This window comes from Terrapene carolina, unplaced genomic scaffold (genome assembly GCF_002925995.2).
Source record: "Terrapene carolina triunguis isolate 2854851 unplaced genomic scaffold, T_m_triunguis-2.0 Scaffold212, whole genome shotgun sequence".
In the NCBI taxonomy this organism is placed as follows: domain Eukaryota; kingdom Metazoa; phylum Chordata; order Testudines; family Emydidae; genus Terrapene; species Terrapene triunguis.
In genome coordinates this window covers 6,563,065-6,581,676 of record NW_020664563.1, presented here as the reverse complement: position 1 = coordinate 6,581,676, position 18,612 = coordinate 6,563,065, and the positions used below count along the sequence as shown (strand labels likewise).

Sequence of the window (18,612 nt, the reverse complement as noted above, 5' to 3'; positions counted from 1 at the left end):
CGGTTTTCAGCCAAACCCAAAATATTTCAACCAGAAAATAAAATATCTCTGAAATGCTGCCACAGTGCATCCTGGGAGTTGTAGTTCAGGTGCCTCATGCTCCTGTTCTCCTCTGTGTGCTATACTGGGCTACCCCAGCCAGCCTTCATCTTCCCTGATGCGCACTGTGGCCATGCGACTCTCATGAGGCTCTCATCAAAAGGGGAGAGTATGGTGCATCATGGGAAATTTAGTCTAACCATAGAGTCAGGGCCATAAAGGAGCATGGGAGCCTGAGGCACTCTAACCGCAAGTCTCATGAGGCACTACAGTAGCATTTCTGAATCAAAATTCTTTGTTTTTTTGGATAAAGTATTGTGATTAGTTATATTTTGCTGAAAACATGAAATTTTCTCTGGGACTCCACCTCCCCTCCATTTTCCGACCAGCTCCATCTCTGAGTGACTTTTAAGCTTCATTAGCAGCATTAATGTACTTTTCACTCAGTCTTCTGTTGTTAATCACTCGCCCTAGCTTAGTTTTGATTCCATCAAAAATGTCCTCTACAAATGCAAATGTACTTCACTTTAAAAAAAAAAAAATTCCCTGCAGATCTTTCTCCTGAGTTGCATCTGCCGCAGTGTCATCTTCTGGTTACCATAATGGACAAGCTGCCCTCTCAGTCTGAGGCTGTGCAGGCTCTCTGGACCACAGGAAGCCAGTTCTCAGCAGAGGTTCCCAGGTAATTTTTGCCTACAGCAGTCAAGCTGCACAGGCAGACATGGGGGTTCAGGTGCAAGAGGCCCCTCAAGCTAGCAAATCAGTAGCATTAGCAGGCTCTGAGGGCGCACTGTCTGATCCTTGGCCATATGTGCTGGTGGATGTGATGTAATTCCTCAAGGGTGCACAGTACAAAGCAGAGATGCACTGGTCAGTTGAGGGAAAGGATGGCCTTTGGGCTCATGCAAGGATGTGGAAGGCCCTCAGGGTCGAATTTGTTTTTATCTCCAAAATTGGTCAACTTTCCCTCAAGTCAGCGTGTTTATTTATTTCCCTGTAGCAGGCATGCCATTTACTGAGCGCCCCCTCATGGCCAGAGGTGCCTCAGCAGTGCCCTGACTCTGTGCTTCCCCTGGGTCCCTTTGGCAACTCCCCGCAGTCTTTCTCAGGATGCCTCAACCCACCACCTGGGGTTGTGTGAATAGATGAAAGCAGTTCAGAGTAATTCTCAGTGTCCCCAGAATAAAGTTAATTACAGCAACACAAAAGTTCATGCTCACTTCCCGCTCTTTTGCTGTACGCAGAGCTCTTATTCTACCCCAGACTGTTGTTCACGGAGTTGCCAGTCCTGTCCTTCCTAGTGGGAGCTCAGTCTCCTGGCTCTGGCTTCCTTCTCCCTGTCAACTCACTCTCTGTTCTGAGAGAGTGAGAGTAATATATATACTGTGCTCCTTCGGAGATCTTCCCCCTGATTGGTTAGGGGAGAGGGGAGCCTGCCCAATCCTATACTACAGGGCTTCTCATCCTGGCCCTTAAAGGGACAGTGACTGGATTTTTCCTAACCAAGTACTAATTCCCCAGGATTGCTTCCTCTCTTCTTGCTACAAGGCCATTTCCAGGGCCTCTGTTTATTCCAATGTCCCTGGAACAGGATCTCCTGGCCCCCTCTAATTGTAAAGGGCCAGTGTACCCTGTTACAGCCCCAAAAGCCTCTGCTAATCACCTGAGTTTATAAACAGAAAGTTAATCAGAGTTGTAAATTTGTTACTGTAAAAATATTGGTGTTATTGCCACAGCTCCCAACAGGAGACAAGGAGTTCCCCTAGCTCAGATGTTTGTTCTTGGGGTGTGAGGTGTGGACAGCAGTAACCCCACTCTTTCATTGTTCTGCAGGCTCTCTTTGTTCTCAGCCCTTTTTCTCGGTTTCCAGCAGTGCTCTGGTGAGCTCTCTCTTCCTGTTTGTTTGCCTGGAGTGATGGATAATGGACAAGCTGAGGTTCCTGTCACCCTGTATCACCACTTCTGTGTCCACTTGTGTGCCTTCATTGCATCCACACCCCCATCACACTTTCCTCAGCTGGTAGGTTGATTTTTGGTTTAGCCATGATCACCTTTTCAGCTGTTTCCTTCTGGTGGATTTTAACTTTTTCAAAAAGTGTCCCCTTCCTCACACACCGAGCTCCAAAGGTGATGTGTCCAGGCATGAATTGGTTTCGCTTTACTTCAGAAGGCAGATACAAGGCAAGTAAGACTGCAAATGTGCAGCAAATGTCATTTACCAAAAACAACTGTATAATCGTGGTTGGAGACCTCAGTTGTATTAGAAATCTGTTTGTAAAACCACAAAAGGAGTGCAAAAATCCAGCTTCTTTAAAAAAGCTGTTTAGTACTTCCTTTTAATACAAGTTCTGAAGGTGATCACCTCCCTAAGACTCAGAAATTCCAGCTTCAGATTTTATCTCCTAGAGGATAGGCCATCACAACTACTGTAACATAGGCTGAAAGTCTTTTGGTTCTCCACCTTCAATTTGGGGCCATCTGGCTGGAAATTTACAATTCCATGAGCCAAGGGTATTAAGTTTGTCAGTGTTTTACTCATTCACAGTGCACGTAAATGAGGAAGTGTTATCTAGTGATCAGAGCAGTGGCCTACTAGTCTACCACTGTATTTTTGTGATCCAGTTCAATCCTGTGCCATAAAAGGGAAATAAGTAGTTAAGGTCAGAAGGGACCGTTATGATCATCTAGTCTGACCTCCCGCATGATGCAGGCCACAAAAGCTGACCCACCCACTCCTGGAATAATTCTCTCCCTTGACTCAGCTATTGAAGTCCCCAAATCATGATTTAAAGACTTCAAGTCGCAGAGAATCCTCCAGCAAGCGACCCCTAATAAGTCCAGGAAGGCATAGCCTTGTGTGTGTGTGTTTCTGTAAATAATACAAAAAAATCTTTTCAGACAAAAAATTAGGACTAACTCCTGAATTCCTCACTCAGAGTAAACTCCTACCGAGGCAATCAGATGTTTTGCCTGCCTAAGTACTGAATAAGGATAGCGTTTGGTCTTAAGTTAAGTTTAGATCTGCCCCCCAAAAAGGATAAAATTTTCATGAAAAATTTGTCCCTCTTTTTTGTCCAAAATTCTAGCAAAAAAATTAAGCCTATTTTTCATTGAAAATTTTTGAAATTTTCAACCAGTTGTAGTAAATTTTCACACATGGCCAATGTTAAAAATAAACCTAGTGTTGCTTGCTTGCCTTTATAACTGAACATGCGATATTAAAGCCAGTTTGCTCCTAGGCATTTTAACTGCACAAACTGACAAGTCTAATTCTATATGCAGTGTAGTTGTAGCCATGTCGGTCCCAGGATATTAGACAGATAAGGTGGGTGAGGTAATATCTTATATTGGATCAACTTCTGTTGGTGAGAGAGACAAGCTTGACCAGAAGAAGAGCTTTGAGTGGCTCAAAAACTTGTCTCTCCCACCAACAGAAGTTGGTCCATAAAAGATATTACCTCACCCACCTTGTTAGTCTAATTATGTGTCACACTAGTAAGTGGATTAACAGTAGAGAGTAGAATTGCAATCTGTTCATAAGTGTCTTCTCTATTCTTTCCTCAGGAGCGTGCTCTGCTGGATGCAGTCCTTGGTTCTAGTATGATCACCTCTCTACTGGCTATGGATTCATGGTGCTTCCTGGCCCGGTAAGATACCCAATTATTGTAGGGCGAGGAGCAATGCACTGTATTGTTCAGGCTGCATGAGCATTGGCTTCCTAACTGCATGGTTTGAATTGCTCATAATTCTCAGAAAGTTTAACTTGTAGAGCAGCCATGTTCCAGGGTTGGTCTCTGCTCAAAAATGTAGCTTATTTTGGAAAACATGAGCAGAAATGGTTCAGCTGTTTTTCCAGCATGAGGGGAAAACATACTTTTATAAAAGATTTCTTGACTTTTTTTTTCTAACAGCTCTACAGTGGAGGCCTGTGGGTAGCAAGTTTAAATGTGGCATGGAAATGGCCATCTCTGAGGAGAGAGAACCTTTAATGCTCCATGAGGCTTTATTTTGACGTGGGCTGAAGGAAAAGGATGAGAAAGGCTTGAGGGAGGGCTCTTGCAATGCACCTCCTCAGCTGTGCAGCTGCTAAGTCTCTCAGAAGAGGGGCTTTCTGTTACAGTCCTTGTAAAGTGTGTGCGACAGGACATTCTGGTGGGATCTGGCCGAACTATTGAATTTCCATGTGGGACTGGCAAATTTTGGCAAGTCAACAGAGCTTCGAAATCCTGTAACGTGGAGGTGCTGCTGCTTCTAGGGGTATTTTTTCTTTGAAAAACAACCCAGCCTTAGGAAATTCCATATCAAAAAATCTCCAGCTAAAGGACGTTAATGTTGTGCAGCTGAGCACCCAAGTCACAATATGCCACTACTAAGGATGCACTTGCCACTTAAAACTTTGTCCCCTGGTGCACATGCATTGTGCATTAGTGTTTAAAGACAAGATCACAGACAGTTTCTCAAATAATATATTAACATAACATTTTTCACCAACCTTAGATATATTTCACTAGTATCATGTAACTTTCATTTCCATATATTTACATTAATATCATTGTTATAATGGTCCAGTGTATCTGTATCAACTTACAAATTTTATACAAGTTCTCTTCACTCTACAACACTTACTTTAATTTATTATTTATTTGATTAACATCAACAGTGTGCATTTATCATCCATGTACTGTGTACTTGTGTATACATGTCTTTTTTTTCTTCTTCTTGCATTGCAATCATGGTTAATGCTACACTGGTCGTATAGTGGTCCTATGTTTTGATCCACAAAAGGTGGGTCATATTTCCCCCTGCTAATGCACATCCTCTATATTCCTTGATTCTCTGGCCACAGAATGGCTTTGGAATTTTCTTCTGGCAAATGAAATATACAGAGGCCCTTAGGAAAAACCATTTCTCTGCTTTGTGTGGCAGAGTGCAAACTACTCTCTCTGACCCAGCAGAACAGGGCAGCTGTGCTAATTGGCTTACTGACCTCTCTCTGTTGCATCCCAGGTATGGAACGGCTGAATTGTGTGCTCATCACATCTTTGTGATAGCCCATTTGGTGAGTAGCGTGGCAGAGTCCAGTGTATGCATGTACATGTGTGTGTTTGGGCAGACAGGTTTTCTGCTTTTTTTGAACAGATCATGCAAGGGATAGGGAGTAAGGAGACCTGAGTTCTAACTCCAGCTCTCCTGCAAACTTCATAAGTGACCTTGGACAATTTTCTCATCCTTTCTGTGCTCCATCTTTGCTATCAGCAAATCCCTCCCTCCCTCGGGAAAATCCCTCCCTCCCGAGGGTTAATAATTAGCACTTGTAACACTATAAATATATTTAGTGGTGATGTAGGTAAACAATCTGAAGGAAGGGGTGAGAAATATACAGACACTGCAAAACTGATGCAAGAGCTGCTAATTTAGAAGTTACTATAGTGATCCTATATGATAAATTAGAGGAATGGACAGAGAAGAATTCAGTGAGATGCCCCAAGGATAAATAAGAGCAAAGTAGCATACATATCCATTAAAAATAGCACCATGAAGTAGAAAACAGTAAACCAATAGATGGCATGTAATGCAGGGAAAGACCTGATTGTAATGGTGATGAACTACCAGTGATCACTCATTGGGATGTTTTGATTAAAACGGGAAATGTAATCTTTGGTGTAAGAGGAAAATTTGTTGCTGCCTAAACAGAGGCTCAATATTAATTTTTTAGGTCATTTTCCTGAGTCACAAAAGTCTTTGAGTCTTTGAAAATGCCAACCTGTAGGATTCATGTGCTGGGAGCAGTGTATTTTTCTTAATTTGATTAGATCAATTCCCTGTTATCCTAATTCAGATAAAGTCTTGCCCTGGCGAGTGTTACCAGCTCTCTGTCTTGGGGGTCCTGCTGAGGCGTATGCTGTTCTTGATGGCTCCAGACCACCAGGCAAGTATAGCACCAATTTCTCTGGTCTTCTGCTAAGCCAGATAGAAATCCAATTGGCCTCCATTAAAACACAAGCCATCCATTTTCAGTTCACTAGAAACAGGAGGGTGGAACAAACAGTGGTTTCTTGCCATCCTGATGTTGTGAGATGATAAAGCAGAGCAAAAGATAACATACCAATACAGAAAGGACACAGGGGGTTACCTTAATAACTAACTCAGCCCCTGTGCTGTCCCAGAAGTGCCTTCTCTTACCACTTTAGTTTTTCCTTATTATCGATCCAGCTTTGCTTTGAGTTTGTTTTGCTATTTTCCCTGTGTTTTAGACTGTTTCCCAGTTGAGAGATGGTGAGAGTTAACTCTACTTATTCTAATAATGACTAGATCACTTTTGAGTCACAGTATAAAGGGAGACCATAGCTGTACGTATAATGTTTAAAGGCACAATAGGCGTGTTGGTTGCAAATAAATGACAGTTAAATAGTAATAACAAAAAACAACAATGCTGAGATAAATTAATAAATGGTGCACAGGAAATCACTAGGGTAAAAAGGATACTCAGCTAAGTGGTTTAGTTGCTTGGAAATCAGCCTCCACATGCTTCATAAGAAAAGGCTGAATAGCAAAACATTTATGATTTTGTCAGTGTTTTATATTAGTATGCTCCTCTATGGTATGTCTGCACCAAGCTTTACAAAAGCAAGTGTCCAGTGTGGGAATGGTGGCATTTCCCTGCTGAGCTGCAAATCTGTAAAAAAGTCAAAGGGGATCAACCTTGGTTGCTGCAAACTTTTGGACTAGGAGTTAAAGGGCTGACCCTGCGAACCCTGAGGCACTTTTAGAACTCTCGGTGAAGTCCATTGGTCTGCTCACATGGATAAAGTTACTCAGTGAGTAAATGTAAGCAGGAATGGGCTCTTCAGTAGTAGGGAGATTGATTAGTGACGGGGAGCCCAACATCAGACTGCTTTCCATGGGGAATTGTTCCCCAAACTTCTGTGGCCAGATCTTCAGTTGTCATTGCTCCAGTGACTTCAGTGGAGCAAAGCAGATTTATGCTTGCTGAGGATCTGGCCCCTGTTCTCTGTTGCTATCCCCCCGTATGGTTGAGAGTACCATTTGCTGAATCACACTGCCTCAGTAGATCATTCTCAAACACCTCATGTGGGGCTCCTTGTCAACTGTCAAGAGTAGCACAAATCAAGGTACAGTTTGTAGGTTTTGCAACTCATCACTTCCAGGTTCTGTCCTGATCTCTTTAATTAACATTTACTTTGACTTGCAGGTGGAGTTTACCCAAAAGTTTCCTCCCAAAGAAGCAGAGAACCTGCTCCTGTGGCAGCATATTTCTCTCAAGGCCCTAACTCCCGATCTTAGGAAACAAGTGGCGCACCAGCTCTGTGCGGTGGGGCTCACACAATGCAGGCAGTGGCTGAGCGGCAGGTGCACTCTGGGAGAACTCCCACCTGTGGTAAGGGAAGGTGTGACTGTTCATTAAACCTAGAGCTCCTAAGCGATAAGGAGCCTATTGTTACTCTTCCCCTATTGTGCACCCTTACAGTATGTTTAGATTGCAAGCTCTCTGGACTAGGGAGTGTCATTTTATTATGGGCAGGTCTACACTACAAACTTGCATGGCACAGCTGCACCGATTCAACTGCGCTGCTGTAACGCTTCTGGTGAAGACACTCTAAAGCCGATGGGAGAGAGCTCTCCGGTTGGCTTACTAACTCCACCTCCCCAAGAGGCAGTAACTATATCGGTAGGAGATGCTCTCCTGCCAATATAGTACTGTCTACGGGGGGGCTAAGATTGGTGTAACTACGTCGCTCAAGGGTGTGGATTTTTCACACCCCTGAGTGACATAGTTATAGTGAAGTAAGTGTGTAGTGTAGACCTGGCCTATGTATGTGTACAGGGTGTAGCACAGTGGGGCCCTGATCTAGGCCTCTAGGAGTCACTGCAGTACAATATTATGAAGAGAGCTATCTTCTCCCCTCTCCCCCAGTAAATGCAGGCTAATAATTCTTAGTAGCAAAAATGTCAGATAACTCCTGTGTCAAAGGGAAAGCTAAGTTTCAACTTTTGACCAACTTTCCAGAGGGCTGATTACTGAACAGCTCTGGCAGCCACAATGGGAGTGGCTATTTGGCATTTTTGAAAGGCAGGTTGCTCATTTAGGTGCCCAAATATGGAATTAGGAACCTAACTTTAGACTCCTATTTTTGAAAATCTTTTGGATCAGAAAGAGCTTATCTTTGGGCATATAGTGCCTCCCTTGCAACGTTGTGTTCACATCTCATGTGTCCGCTAACAATAGTTAGCGAAAGCTCTGCGGATCAATAATTATTTTCATTATTTTTTGATCTCTTGCCGAGCATACATACAGTGTTCTCACTTAGACTTCTGGTGCGGTTTCGACTAGAAGATTTCTTTTAAGTGATAAGGTCTCTGCTGTTCTCGGAAGCTGGCATACCTGAAAGACAAGCACTGGTTTTCCTTGACAACCTAAGGAGAGTTGAGTGTGACTGGACATCTCCACCTAAAAGGCCAGCAATTCAGGGTTCTGCTTCCTATGTTTCTGTGGTGATTAATAAGACTGCTAAACCCTCCCCTCCTTATTTGTGCAGAACTCCTACTGAAGTCAGTGGGAGTTTGCTCTGTGAAGGTGGCATGAGTTGGCTTATAGCCTGGTGGACTAGCAGAATTACAATACTGACACATTGGGCCTCTTGTGAGGCTTTAGCAGCTGAATCCAGTAGGCCAGGTATTTACCTTGCTCCTGACCCTTCTCTCCATCTCTGCTAGAACGTTGCTCTCTCTGTCTTGCTGACTGTGTGCAATTCTGCTGGCGACACTCTGGAGGCAGGACTACAGGCAGCAGCGTTGGGAGCTGCTAGTCAGCTCTGGGCTCTCCTCAAGGGCAAGCAGGTGAGGGAACTCACTGTTCCAACAATGTAAGGCATCGCTACCCTGAAGGGCTCATGATGTTCCACCATTTGTGTGTTACCAAGGCATTTAACTGGGGTTGGAGCAACTCCCTAAAGCGCAGTGCAGCTGAGTCCCTGAGCTTCAAACATCATGGTGTCTGAGCCATTGCCAGTGCTTTGGGGATTGAATTCTTCCCACAAGCACGTTTGCCCCCAGTGATATGTAGCTGGAACTGTCCATGTAGTGATGAGTCATATATTACCCCACATCAGTTTTAGATGGACTGTTGTCTAAAACGAGTCTAGAAAGGGGATTGAACCCCAGAAATGGGGAAAAAACAAATTAATAGAACCAGATGAACCAGCCAGTAGGGATAACTTAATGACCTTATTTTACTAAGAACAAACAAAGGTAATATAGGATTTCCTTGTGATGAGAATTGGATTAATTCTGGCCCTGTTTGGCACTGAACTGCCTGCAAAAGCACTATTCTGAGCTCAGGCGAGGGATGTGGTTGTGCAGAAAACAGAACATAACCATCTTCTGTAGAAACAACATGTGTTTAACTCCTTGCACTGGTGAAAAAAAGAACATAGAGACATTTGATAAAGTCAGAATTTCCTTTACAGTGTTCAAATCTAGTGATTACTGTTCTTTCTTCCAAGATCTAAATGTATAAGGCCAGATCCACAGCTGTTGTAAATCAGTGTAACTCCATTGACTTTATTTGAACTGTGGGAAGACTCTGACTTCAGTGGAGTTATTCCAGTTTATACCAGCTGAGGGTCTGGCCCATGTTTTTTTAACCCATTACTAATGTGAATCATAGAATATCAGGGTTGGAAGGAACCTCAGGAGGTCATCTAGTCCAACCCCTGCTCAAAGTAGGATCAGTACCCAACTAAATCATCCCAGCCAGGGCTTCGTCAAGCCTGACCGTAAAAACCTCTAAGGAAGGAGATTCCGCCACCTCCCTAGGTAACCCATTCCAGTGCTTCACCACCCTCCTAGTGAAAAAGTTTTTCCTAATATCCAACCTAAACCTCCCCCACTGCAACTTGAGACCATTACTCCTTGTTCTGTCATCTGCTACCACTGAGAACAGTCTAGATCCATCCTCTTTGGAACCCCCTTTCAGATAGTTGAAAACAACTATCAAATCCCCCCTCATTCTTCTCTTCTGCAGACTAAATAATCCCAGTTCCCTCAGCCTCTTCGCATAAGTCATGTGCTCCAGCCCCCTAATCATTTTCGTTGCCCTCCGCTGGACTCTTTCCAATTTTTCCTTCTTGTAGTGTGGGGCCCAAAACTGGACACAGTACTCCAGATGAGGCCTCACCAATGCCGAATAGAGGGGAATGATCACGTCCCTCGATCTGCTGGCAATGCCCCTACTTATACAACCAAAATGCCATTAGCCTTTTTGGCAACAAGGGCACACTGTTGACTCATATCCAGCTTCTTGTCCACTGTAACCCCTAGGTCCTTTTCTGCAGAACTGCTGCCTAGCCTCTCGGTCCCTAGTCTGTAGCAGTGCATGGGATTCTTCCGTCCTAAGTGCAGGACTCTGCACTTGTCCTTGTTGAACCTCATCAGATTTCTTTTGGCCCAATCCTCTAATTTGTCTAGGTCCCTCTGTATGCTATCCCTACCCTCCAGCGTATCTACCATTCCTCCCAGTTTAGTGTCATCTGCAAACTTGCTGAGGGTGGAGTCCTTGGGGCACTCCGCTTGATACCGGCTGCCAACTAGACATGGAGCCATTGATCACTACCCGTTGAGCCCGACAATCTAGCCAGCTTTCTATCCACCGTATAGTCCATTCATCCAGCCCATACTTCTTTAACTTGCCGGCAAGAATACTGTGGGAGACTGTATCAAAAGCTTTGCTAAAGTCAAGGAATAACACGTCCACTGCTTTCCCCTCATCCACAGAGCCAGAATGAAAACCATTGCGATCTGGAGTAGCACACCAAAACCCAGGGCCTCCTATTGGTCTGCAGCAGAAGGTTACCTAACCAACACTTCCCACAAACAGTGTATCTTGCTGCTTTTGAAGGTGCAGTCAGGGGAGTCGTCATCGTTTGTGCTCAGATGTGGGTGGTGGGGGGAGGGGGAGAATAACTATTTGCCAAATGGTTATGGAGAAAATAGGTTGAGACACATCTTACTTGTTTGGTTTCTGTGAGAGGGGCGGGATACAAATGCCATAGATTTTAAATAAAAATATCACTAGTAGAGCATCCTATAATATGCAACCATCCTAAACAATTCTTTTTTCCTCCTCTTTGATTATCATGAACATAAGAGTGGCCATACTGGGTCAGACCAATGATCCATCTCACCCAGTATCAGTCTTCTGACAGTGGTCAGTGCCAGATGTTTCAGAGGGAATGAACAGAACAGAGCAATTATCGAGTGATCCATCCCGTCGTCCAGTTGCAGCTTCTGGCAGTTGGAGGTTTAGGGACACCTAGAGGATTGGGTCCATTGATGGACCTATCCTGCAGGAACTTAGCTAATTCTTTTTTTAACCCAGTTATGCTTTTATGCTGGACTTGCCAGAGTTTTTGCTTCTTTCTATTTTCCTCAGTAGGATTTGACTTCCAATTTTTAAAGAATGGCTTTTTGTCTCTAACTGCCTCTTTTACTCTGCTGTTTAGCAATGCTGGCATTTTTTTGGTTCCGTCTACTGTTTTTTAACATGGGGTATACATTTAGTTTGAGCCTCTATTACGATGTTTTTAAATAGTCTCCATACAGTTTGCAGCCATTTCACCCTTATGACTCTTCCTTTTAATTTTCATTTAACTAGCATTGTCATTTTTGTATAGCTCTCCATTTTGAAGTTAAATGCTACTGAGGCGAGTTTCATTGGTAATTTCCATCTTACAAAGATGATAAATTTAATTACATTATGGTCACTGTTACTGAGCGGTTCAGCTATATTCACCTCTTGGGCCAAATCCTGTGCTCCACTTAGGACTAAATCAGCAATTGTCTCTCCTCTTGCGGGTTCCAGGACTAGCTGCTCCATGAAGTAGTCATTGTTGGTGTCTAGAAATTTGATCTCTGCATTTTGTCCTGAGGTGACATGCACCCAGTCAGTATGAGGATAGTCAAAATCCTCCATTATTATTACATTTTCTGCCTTTGTAGCCTAATTGTCCTGAATGTTTCACAGTCACTGTCACCATCCTGGTCAGGTGGTTGATAGTACTTTCCTACTGCTATACTCTTGTTGTTCAAGCATGGAATTTCTATCCATAGAGATTCTATGGTACAGTTTGATTCATTTAAGACTTTTACTTCATTTGACTCTGTGCTTTTTTTCACTCCCCCACCAGCATGACCTACTCTGTCATTCCTATGTATTTTGTACCCTGGTATTACCACATCCCATTGATGTTCCTCATTCCACTGAGGTTCTACAATATCTAATATATCAATATCCTCACTTAACACCAGGCACTCTAGTTTGCCCCTCTTAGTATTTAGACTTCTAGCCTTCCTCACTGCTTCTCATGGGAATTGTATCTGTGATTATACTGTATTTGTCTGAAGTTAAATGCACAATATTTGCAGTCTCGTGCTTTTTATAAACCAGTTAAATTGCCTTGTAAACAGAAGTGCTATGATGCTAAATAATATGCTCTTCTGATCTTGTGCAGGTCTCAAGTCAGCCATGCCTCCAGCAGACACTTTGCTTGCTCCTTCCACTACTGGAATTTTTCATCCAAACATTAGACCCTCAACTGATAACTCAGGTAAGAGACATCTTTTTGTGCAATCTAACTCATGCATGCTGGATCTTTGTTATTAAATGAGATCACATCTAATGAGTTGTTTCATGGTCTGATTTCTACCACTTAGCAAGAATGAAGAGTTCTTAACTTTTATTTTGATTCCTTCCTACACCGTTTTGATGGCTTTGCTATGGTGTTTGCTACACATTGGTTCACATTTCTTTTGGGACTTTCACAGTCTCATTTTTTTCGCTGGGCTTAGGGCAGTGATGGTGAATGATGTATGTTTCTCTTTCAAATGCACTTTGGGCTTTTATGTAAGGATTCCATCTTTTTATTTTTTTGGGGGGTAACATTTTGAAAAGTTCTGGGATACTTGCTTTTGTTCCATTGATGCATCTATTGTCCTGATCTAACTCTCTCTAGCTTTGAATGAACTCAGACTTGATGGTCATTGCAATCCCCAGTTGAACAGTTTTTGTCTTATTTGTTTCTTATTTGATGGGGCTTCATCCAGATCTATTTTCCTGCAGGTGTTTGCAATGCAGACTTCCCTCCTTGAGTTGGATCCCCCAGATCATGTTCGCTTGGCAGCACTGGATCTTCTCTCTTCTATGGGGAAATTGTTTATGCCACAAGAAATTCAGGTAAATGCACTGGAGGCAACATTTTGTCCTGAGCCATTCGTATATATTATTAATGGGTTGTGTTCATGGAATATGTAGTACAGTGGCACTGGTTCTTGGAGACATTTATTTTCAAACCAGGACATACTACTTCTATGGCAGTTTTATATTCTAGTGAGACTGTTTCTGTTACTCGCATTGCCTGTAGGATGCTGGGTGCATTCATTTGTATATTATTTCCCAGGAGCTTGATAGAAGGGCTGATGTCTGAGCTCCAGATGGGAAGGAATGGGTTTTGTGTACATGTTCTCTCTTACTATGTTTTTTGCCAGCCAAGGCTGTTGCAGACTTTCTCGACCTGTAGACTCTAGGCTTCTGACAGAAATATTTCTTTAATGATGAATCAAGGGGGCAGGATATGCTGATTAGCCCTCCACAAAAATCTGACTAGTGTGCGCTCCCCTTTCAGGGGCAAGTTATACCCAAGCTGTCACATCTCTTTGCCTCTCTGTTGGCCGACAAGACTTGGCTGATTTACCAACATGCACTGGAGGCATTCACTCAGTTTGCAGAGGTAAGAATGATGCCACATTGGATGTACATATTTAGCTCTGTTAATATTTCCTTGTATATCAGTTCCTCTAGCATCTTAATTTTTGTTGCTCTTCTCCGAACTCCCTCCACTTTGTCAGTATCTATCCTGGAGCAAAATGCTTGAAACTGACCTCCGTATTCCATATGCTATTGCACGAAAATAAAAGGATTAACAAAATGCAAGAGAAATACAGTGGCCCTAGGAAGCGGAAGTGAAGGAAGAACAGATTTCCAGTATTGTTTTAAATACCATCCCCCCCCCCCCACACACATCCTCAACACAGAACATTTTCCAGATTGTTTTGTAGATGCTCTACGGTTCATCTTTATTATGGCTGCATTGAACGTTAATATACTAACCAACTTTTTCTTGCTCAAAACCTTTGACAGACAACAAAGCATGAAGATGTAGTGCCTCAGTGCCTTAATTCTGAAGAAACTAAAAACAAAGTTGTTTGCTTTCTGGCCAAGGTATCTTATTGAATTATTTTACTGTTGTCTTGCTTGATAGAAGAGGGGCTCTTGCCCACAGTAAACTGACACAAGACTGCTCTGTAATTGGAATCTGATTATTTGTTTTCTCGAGCCTTTTCATGCCTGCTAAAGTTGGCTAGAATGAGGAACAGTGATGGCAAATGCTGTGCAAGTTTCCACCACAGACTTTCCCAGTGCGCCTCAACTCTGATTTGTTAACATCCCCTGCTATTCCCTTTCTGAGCACAAGGTGACTAAATTGGCTGGTGCTTCGGGTAAGGTGAAGAGGCATCCATTAGTGAGATGACAGAGTGCAGCTCACTTGTGTTCTAAGCAGTTTTAGCTCCCCTGTGCAGAGGCAAAAGGCCGGGTTCTCAAGCCCCTTTGCTGTGTGTGTCATTTTTTTGTGTGTACCAGTTAATGGGCACCTAAATGAAAATAAGTGACTAGCAGAGTGCATTGATTTTCTTCATGCAGAAGCCTCCACAGAGAGTATTTTGTACTTCCTAGAGGAGGACTAGTAAATGCACTGAACTCATGACCATTAAAAGGTGAAGAGTCATCTCTGCTGTTAACAACCCTTGCCTCCTTTGATGTGCCAGCTTTCCACTGGACAGCAGCACTTCAGAGGGGACAGCACAGGAGTTTTTGCCCACTGTACCGCATAGGGGAGAGGCAGCAAAGCAACTGCTACCTGCGAATGTCAGACACGAAATGATGCTCCAGCATAGTTGTTGTAGCCCACATTAGACTGAGTTGTTCTCCCAGCCTAGTGCCATACGTTTGCTGGTTGAAGCCTTGCTGAAGAACTGCAGTTTAAAAAATAAAAAACAGATTACGTTAAAGAGTATTTCCATTGCCACAGTGTAATAGTCAAGGGGTGGAGTCATGGAGGCTGGAAATGCTGCTGTGTTTGGGTTTGTTGTTACCGCTCCTGTGGCTTTTCCCTCAGGCAAGGCAGGGAGAGGAGACAGCAGAAGCAAGGGCAGAACGAGTGAAACAGGAAAAGGCTGTCTGCAGTGCACACTTGCTTAAAATGAAAATGGATGGAGAATGGGGCTCAGCATTAGAGGTAGGTGTCTCTTTGAAAGCAGCTGGACTAGGTTTGTATTAGTCCTTAGCCGTGCCCTCATCCATGGGGAATGGCGCTGTCCTCCTCCCAGCACTTGCTGTAAAGAGGGCATACCCTCCTGAGCTGACAGGGAGTCTTGCCCTCACCCACCTGCTGCACTTCAGTGCTGGGCTCTGTACTGCCCTTGCAAATGCCACAAACTCTCTCCTCTTTCTGGGCTGAGGGAGAGAGCAAGGGGTGAAGGCACCTCAGAGGATCTGGGAAAAGCTGTGCCAGTCAGGAGTCCTGGCCTGCCCCAGTAGCCTCTGGTAGTCCTATCCAACCTGTTAGACTGTCATAAGCAAGGGCTATGTGATTTCACTTCTGCTGAGGGAGAATTCATTTCTCTCCCTTCTCCCCCAGTTGTTACTAGAGGGGGGGTTTTCAAGAAGTACCCTATTGCCCTGTACTCACTCAAGGAGGAGCATTTAAAGGGGAACCTGTTGGCCCTCAGCCTTACAACACTGAAAGGAGCCCCCATGCCTGTGTTAATTGGGATACTAAACTTTATATTGAACCAGTAAGTGAGACATATAAAACTGTTAGGAGAAATTCTCACAGCTTTAAGCACTGGCTTTAAACAGAGAGGTTGAAACCTGCATGAAACATCCCAGCTGAAGCAGCTTGTGTGTGTGACTACATGGCCTGGTTATTTTTCATCGTTGAGGATTTGGCCTGTATCAGTGGGATTGTAAGTAAATAGTAGAGGTTTAACATCTCACGTTTTAATCTTCAGCCCTTGGCAAAGAGAGCTTGTCACTCACCCTGTGAGGAGCAGTACAAGTCTGCTATAGACACTGCAGAGAGAGCACTGGAAGCTGTGAAACTGCTGCTGCAGAAAGGACCGTCTCCTGCTTGGCTTGCAGTGAAATTAGAGGCTCTACAGGCAGCAGTAGCCATCTTAAGAAACACTGTACGGTAAGGTGTTAGGCACTGGCTTAACACTGGGGGAGCTCACAGCTGGAAAACGAACAAACTGAAAATAAGGGGAGTTACCAGTGATACCCTTCTACAAAACACCCTGATTTTGATTCACCCACTGTAAATAGTGTTGTGTTTAATGTGCCTGAATGTGTTAACTTTTTTGGAAGGGTTAAGATGTTGAATTTAACTGACTCCATGCTGTGTAAAAGAGCTGATTTCATATGCTGCTCTAACTTGGACTAGGGAAAGCTTAACAGGCTTGTGTAATAAGGTATTTGAAAGAGAAAATGGACTGTAATTGTCCCCGTTACATCTACAGAGACAGACACTTTTGTATTAAATTGTTAACAATGAATGCGTGAATAGTTTGAGTGTATTTTAAAAACCAAGGCTCCATTCTCTCATGGAGAAGTCAGGCACCTGAGCTGCTGTTTCACTCGGACACTGTACTGATCTTTTGAAAATAATCTTTATTGGTCAGGTTAAAGAGCAGAGTGAATTTAGAGCTATGATACAATTTGTGTTAAACACACTTTCCTTGTAATGGTCTCCTAGCACACTGCACCCACCTAGCCATTCATTCTGGTAGAACAGCAATAAATAGGTCATCCAAGTAAACTGTACAGTCTAAAATCATTGCAGTTTGCATCTAAAAAGTTAAAAGGAGCCCCTCCCATGTGGCTTATTTTTCTAATAAAAAGAAATGGCACAAACATTAATAAAATTTATCTGAACTAATGCAATTTTCATTTATTTTCAAGAGTTTTCCAGAGCAGTGATGATTCCTGAAACAGAAAAGTATAAATCACTCTTTCAGCTCCAACACACAAACCATTCAAGCTATTCCAATTTCCACTAGCCAGGGCTATGCACTTCACTTGTACATATGGCTTCAGCACAGGCTGGAAAAGGAGCATCCTGGTATAGGAAGATAGGCTGCATTGGGCTCTCGCCTGCCGCGTTGGTGAGGTAATAATCTAACACATCCTGGAAGCAATAGGCCATAGACCGCCCTTGTTTTTTCCCCATCCATCACCAGTTCGTATCATCTTCCCAGTTCACCTCTTCCTCTTCACCCCAGCCTGCAGTTTCAGCCTAGAATAATTACATAAACTGTGTCAGTAAGAACACACCAAATGACAGTCATGCAGAGCTACATCCATCCATGTAAAATAGATACATTAACCTAACCCCTGAGAACTATGCCAGACATCAATGGGGCCCCCTGTTCCTGGGGAATTCCTGTTTGGTTCACAGCTGGCGGAGAGTTGTTGGAGTTCTACCTCCCTGAACCAGGTTTTTGGTAATCCTCTGGCCTTTGAGTAAACTGCACAGCTGGTCAGTTACTGGCTGGAGCAGCAGCAAAATGAATGTGCTGTAATGCCATGCACACCTTCTGTGAGGGCCTGGTAAGGGGGAAGAGAGAGACAGTCCTTGCCCCAAAGCCACTAGTACTAGAAACCACCTCAGCAGACTCAACAAGAGTGTCAGGTTTGCTGGGCTACCACCAGCTCTCACCCTAAACCCCAGGCAGTTCCAAATCCAGCATCCCCCATTAAATCTTTATATAGACATAGTAGATGAAGCGGTAAGTGGCCTAAATAAAATATTACTAGGGCTGAAAATAAAAAGGGGTTACCAGCTCCTACTTACCTAGATCAATGACCAGACCTGTCTGTACTTTGCCTACACTGAGCACCCACAGGTACTTGTAGTGACAATATTTTTTTCTGAGCAGAGCTCAGCTGTCCCACTTCTAATAATTTACTCCCTCTGGTACCAGAAAATAAGCAAATATCGTGCTATTTTTAGAAACAAGCCATCTCTTCCTCCCAGAACAATTCAAATGAAGCACTTGAAACACTGCATTAAGGGGGAACTTTGGTAGGCAGTTAAAACATCAGCTGCTTTAAAAATGTCACTTTGGGTGAGGTTTCAATCCCCCCTGGAAAGCTCTGGTAAAACAGCTTTGCAGAGAAGTTCTGTGCATCATTCTAAGAACCTGAACCCTCCCACCCCAGAGGTAGGAACTTATACGCTACAGACAGGCACTAGGGTTAGCTCATTGAGCCAGGCTGTGCAGCGGATGCAATGGCCATGCCCATCACAGTGATGCCTGGCTCATAAATACATCCCTTCCCTGCAGTTTTGTGAGGAGCCACCATGGAGCTCTGCACTAAGATTAAAATAGCCCTCCCCGTGAAGCCTGTTCTCCCTGTCCTAGTTAGGTCAGCTTTTA

At 43.6% G+C, this 18,612-nt stretch overlaps 2 protein-coding genes across 5 annotated transcripts in view; one reads left to right on the top strand and one right to left on the bottom strand.

The window, feature by feature from the left end:
• The first annotated feature begins 595 nt into the window (after window positions 1–595).
• On the top strand, window positions 596–14,509 carry LOC112121835 (uncharacterized protein C1orf112-like). Its single transcript, XM_026656139.2, has 11 exons — window positions 596–721; window positions 1,873–2,059; window positions 3,604–3,686; window positions 5,047–5,098; window positions 5,879–5,968; window positions 7,253–7,438; window positions 8,776–8,898; window positions 12,570–12,665; window positions 13,178–13,291; window positions 13,740–13,844; window positions 14,255–14,509. The coding sequence occupies exons 1-11, from the start codon at window positions 642–644 to the stop codon at window positions 14,345–14,347; spliced, it is 1,209 nt and encodes a 402-aa protein (XP_026511924.1). The 5' UTR covers window positions 596–641; the 3' UTR covers window positions 14,348–14,509.
• Window positions 14,510–17,397: 2,888 nt separating this feature from the next.
• Window positions 17,398–18,612, bottom strand: part of LOC113407540 (protein-associating with the carboxyl-terminal domain of ezrin-like) — a 30,511-nt gene continuing 29,296 nt past the window's right edge. For all 4 annotated transcript variants that reach the window (XM_026656160.2, XM_026656164.2, XM_026656161.2 and 1 more), the window contains exon 14: window positions 17,398–17,468. In XM_026656160.2, the coding sequence (XP_026511945.1) occupies window positions 17,406–17,468 (63 nt within the window). In that variant the 3' untranslated portion in view covers window positions 17,398–17,405. The remainder of the gene's footprint in view (window positions 17,469–18,612) is intronic.